The 5,407-nt window shown below is 41.1% G+C and overlaps 1 protein-coding gene across 1 annotated transcript; it reads right to left on the minus strand.

Annotated features, from left to right (window-relative positions):
• Positions 1-252: 252 nt before the first annotated feature.
• Positions 253-843, minus strand: LOC147417613 (uncharacterized). The gene has a single exon (XM_086507023.1). The coding sequence runs from the start codon at positions 841-843 to the stop codon at positions 253-255; it is 591 nt and encodes a 196-aa protein (XP_086363149.1).
• Positions 844-5,407: the final 4,564 nt, after the last annotated feature.

The following is a 5,407-nucleotide window of genomic DNA, read 5'->3' on the forward strand; positions in this document are numbered from 1 at the left end:
ACTTGCCTAAAAATGTTCTCCATTAAATGGTTAAATGTGGCTGGAGCATTTGGCAAAGGAAATGAATGCTCCCACTCATCATGATTATTGGTATCCAACCAAGCAACATACATTTCTTTTCCTTTAAAACAATTTCGCATTCTAGTAATAAAGGACCTGCGTTCTCCTTTACACTCTTGCTCATTAATTAGCGATCTCTCTCCTTGCCCAAATTGCTTACATAGACTGTCAACCATTCTCTAGACATAGCATCTAGCTTTTCCAACTTGGGATCATAATCCTCGGTGAGAAATACTTTGCTGCTTCAAAAACATCAAAATCCCCTTTAAAGCGATCCCACAATGATTGGCTTATGCTTTTAACATAGCCTTGACACAAACGTATCAAATATACATATGCAGTATCATAAGTCTCATGGGGATTAGTTACTTCTCCTTCACACATGAGACCCAAATGCAAACAATAAGAGTGTATAGTACCTTTCTCATCTTTGTACATCATTACACCCTTTTGCTCGTGAACCATTTTAATAAAACTTTCTGTATGCTTTGTCTCACTTGCAAATTTAGGACCCAAGAAAGACAATCGAAAGGTTTCAACCACAGATCTAAAATGGTCACCAATGCTAGACATGTCAACATGCAATTCTTGAAATTTGCAGTTTAAAATATTCAACTCTCCAAGTACATCTGCAAAGAAGTGAAGCAAGAACTGAACCTTGTAATTAGTGAGGGATGCATATAATGTTGCATCTTCAGTTCTCATAATAGCCAAATAAGCAGGCATAAGTCTCACAACTTTCATCAAGACCTGACCTTTAGAGAGCCATCTAACATCATGCATTTTTTGTGGACGGAATTTTCCTCTTCTACCAATTCCAAAAGCCCGTACCACTTCAACAAGAAAACCATGCCTCTTTGCAGATTAAGATGTCCACTCATAAAGCTTCCTTGCGATCTTGTCCACAAATTTGAACTCTTTACATGCATTGAAAGCATCATTTGCAGCAAGAGATTCTCTATGAGCGATACAATGAAAACCCACAAGATGAGGAATCTCTTGCTTAAAGCTAGCCTTGCAACCAGCCCTATGTTTATGCGCGTCATGATGCTAGCGCCACCAGTGGCGATTACAATCATCTTATGTGACTGTATCCCCATGCTTCTAAAAAAAGCAATCAAAGCATCATACAATGCCTCTGCAGTTGCATCCTTGCTTGTAGAAGTTTTACAAACTTTGTGCATATGCATCCATTCCCTCCATTCTCAATATATGTGACATACAAAATCATGTGTTGTTGCACACTAATATATGTGCTCTCATCCACTTGCACTGAAAAAATGGACTACTTTTCAGATCTTGCATAAGCTTCGCTAAGTATACATTCTGAATCACATTCCCAAACTGCTTACACGCATCTTTGCCAATGTAAGACGAGTACTCATTTGCAAGAGGCATATTCAGGGTTCACATGAACCTTTGAAAGTTGCACACATGTGAGTACTCCTCAAGAGGTAAAGACCTCTTCATTACATATCAGCTGGTTTGCATACATGAGAGGATGCGTTCCTTCTCATCATTAGTCATAGAAGCAACATGCTTTTCTATGGGCAAAGTACTTCTTTGTTCATGCTCAATCCACAAAAGTCTTGCATTACGATGCTTCTTGGAGTCTTCGTGCACTTGTAAAGCAGTCTTTTGCAGAGAGGAGGATCCCTTACGTTTAGCAAAATTGCTCCCCTTGTGAGAAAAGGTGCACCACTTGCATTTTGCTTTCTCGTTACTATCATTATCGATGATATAGTGAGCCTATGGATGGGCTATCTTCCAGCTCTCAAGAAACACTCTATGGTGAGTCTTTTTCTCTGCATTTTCATCTCGGGCCACCTCATCCCCACCTTCCCCGCCTTCCTTAGGCAATGCATGCAAACTAAGAGACTCACAAATAGTCTTTTGCTTTTTGCTTGCCTTGGAACGTCCTAAGACAGCCATTACTAAAGTCAAACTGTTCACAAAATAATCGTTAACACCTCAAGTTACAAGTAGTTACAAGTAGTTACAAGACAAAATCATAATTTAGATTTGTAGACAATGGCAAATGCATATATTTATCAAAGCAAACTAAACTGTGAAGTAGTATAAAAGTTGCATCATACGTGGCAATAAAGTGAGTCCCAAAGATCACAAAGAGAAATGGTGACTTGCAATCTTTTTGTGAAGTAATGAAGTTACAAAAACCTCATAGTGTTTGGCAATCTACAACTGTAGAACCATTGAAAAACCAAAAACCAAAATGCAAATAAACCTTGACGATGACAAATAAGGGCAAAAACAAGACCTTGAAAGTTGATATTGCCAAATAAGGCCCCAAAAAATACATTCAAAACTTCAATACCTCTCATCTCTATCTTAAAAGATTTTGGCGAGTAGGCTACACGTCCACACTACGCAGGATTGTATTCATTATTGGGGCTGCACCTTAACTCTCAAGAATCTTGGTTGCAGCCTGCAGACAAATGCAAACAAAAGCGGATTAAGGCTGTGGAGTCTGCAAACAAGAGGAAACAGGGGTAGGCCGCAGCACTGAGCATGGGCGCACATTGCCTTGAGGGGACTCTGGAGGGGCGCACATTGCCTTGCAGGGCTCGGAGTCGACGTTGAGCGCTCGCGCAACGTGCAGGGGAGGCAGAAACTCTTAGGCGGAAAAAAGGCCCTCCGCTCGGCGCTCAGGAGTCAGGGTAGTAGGTACGATTTTCGTGAAAACTTACAGACCTGAGACTACAATATCCTACGATGAGAACCAGGATTTGGGTTCAAACTTCAAAAACCAGGATTCCCACTTGGATAGGACACGCCACCAGTGTTGCACAATGGGCATATGCCATGCCATTATCCATAGTTATTAGTCACTAGTCACTAGTCACCAGACTAAAATTCATAATATAAATTTTAATAAATATATGTTGAATTTCTATGAAAATTTTATAAAACTTGTTTGGATGGGCAATGCAAGAGAATACCTTTCCGTAGACATTCTATATTGAATCTCACGCGTCCGCACGGACGGGCAATTTTTTGCCCTGCCATTCTGCTGCCATTCGTGAAGTTTCCTTGCCTTTCGTGTGACACTTTCGACGCCCCTTGATTGGTGGATGGCAGTCAAATCATGTCGTTGGTAGTGTGCCAACTCAAGACGTGGTGTCTTTTTTATTGTTAAGGTGATGAGATTTCCAGCTTGGCACTTTTGTCTAACGGCACTCGCAATGCATTCATCCTCATCCATGGCTAATCATGGCTCTTAGCTCAACCACAATTGACCCCATTTGATCTTTCTTCTCTTGTTTTTTTGGATTTCCTCTCAACTCTCTGCCTGCACCCTACTCTCACTTGCCTATCTCAACTCTCTACTACTCTTAATTGCCATCGCCCTTAGCCCCGCTCTCGGCTCTTTCTATGAAACCACCACTTTGCATGCTCTTAGCGCCTACTGTGCTCTACCATACCCTTCTCGACTTGTAGCCAGATTCATTGCTCAATATTTGATCCATTTTCCATAGGCCATTTAACCTCAACCACCTTTATTAAACCTACATCTTCATTAGCTGAAGTTGCAACAACACGTCACGATTTTCATATTTGAAGGCTTGAAATTGGAAGCTGCCTCCACTTGCACCCCTCTTTTGCTACATATCTGCAGCCCTCCGTCGCCTTGCCAAAAGAAGAGTATGTGAATAACAAAAGCTTCCTATGCAAGTTAACTTCTGGTGCATGCCTCGTTCAAGGACCACGACCTGCCTCAAGGGCTTGCGACCTGACTATTTTCACACCTCCCAAGCATTTCTCTGACAATCGCAGAAAAGAAATCCTCTGGATTATTTCTTTGCAGACAATGGTTTCCTTTTTGATCGACTAGTTTTTCTTTAATTTCTCCTTTGGTTAATCAAAGGGGTATAACCCTTGTTCATGCCAAAAGATCGCACAAACCCGACCCTTATCTCTATACTCCCGATTCAAGGGGGAGCATCTCTCACTGTAATTATTTTTGTGCTCTACTTTTGGGACGGGCTGGACACTGCCAAGAGGAATAATTCCTTGGTAAGATCCCCACTTTTGCAGCACGCATTCACTCATGTTTGCACAAATTGCATGAAATAAACTTTAAAATAACCACACTCGAACATGGAGACATCATCATCCGCACACAAATGACATGAGCGCGAACGACATGAAGGCGTGATTAAGAAGAAGAATCACAAAGATGCAACATAAACACAGACATGAATCAAGCATGAAGAAGATGACTATGACACATGATCCCCCCCCCCCCCCCCCCCCCCCCCCCCCCCAATCATGATGTACTATGTAATTGAAACTAGGCATGAATAAAGTGATCACCTTGTGACCATGAGCTAATGAATCTAGAACTAGCCATGATGAATTAGTGAGTCACAATGACCCTACATGAATCGCTAAAGAGTACGTACCATGATTAGGTTTAAGGGGGAGCTTGTTAGGGTAAACCTACTCATAGGAACTATCTCTTTCCTGTGACACATAATGTATGAGGCATACATGCATGCATACATCCATGACCCAGGAAGACTCCATTGAATGAAGTCCACAAAGATTGCATTAAAGAAGGTCCATGATCTCTATCTTTTAGCACCCTAGCTTTTGGCTACAAAAGCATTATGTATCTTGAACATTTTGATTGAATGCATTTATCACCTTTGCATACACAATGGGTCTACTCCTTTGATTAGTTTTTTGATTAACTCTATTACGCCAATGATCCAATGAGCTTCACTAACACTCGTCCACCTCAACCTAATTCCAACAAAAACAAGGAAGTAAACAATGCCAAAACACTATGGTACATTGCCAAATACAATGGCAAACAATCTAGGAATCCTTAGACCAGAATCAATGAGCATAAAGCTCCTACAATGTCGGTACGTGAGTTGTACCTGCTCTACAAGACACTGCAAACCTGTGAGCTATTTGCCAAGCTCACCTAGTGCGGTATCGAGGCATACACACACTAATCTCACACTTGCAGAGAATATCACATAAGCCTTGAGTGCAACCTGTAATCACTACCGAGATTGCATCAAATCATGTGCATAAAACTGTTAGAGAAATTTACCAGAGTTCTGATAATGCAATGGCTATCAAACCCAAATAACCAACAACATCTGCCAAGCTCAAACTAAAGTAATAAATACGCATTAAATTGCACTCAACATAAATGCATAAACCTCTGCAAATTTGTGTGCCACTCTCTCCAAAATCAGCGCAATTGCACGAGCCAACATGCATAATTTGTGATGAATCAACTCTCGAATCTTGAGAGTCCACAAGAGTGCATACATCCACCAAATGTTCTCAACTTATGCACATGAATTTG

The sequence above is a fragment of the Adiantum capillus-veneris genome, chromosome 30, assembly GCF_014529385.1.
Source record: "Adiantum capillus-veneris isolate H3 chromosome 30, ASM1452938v2, whole genome shotgun sequence".
In the NCBI taxonomy this organism is placed as follows: Eukaryota; Viridiplantae; Streptophyta; class Polypodiopsida; order Polypodiales; family Pteridaceae; genus Adiantum; species Adiantum capillus-veneris.

Coding starts and splice junctions, on each gene's coding strand:
- LOC147417613 (XM_086507023.1), bottom strand. CDS start 843: ATGCATGATGTTAGATGGCTCTCTAAAGGTCAGGTCTTGATGAAAGTT.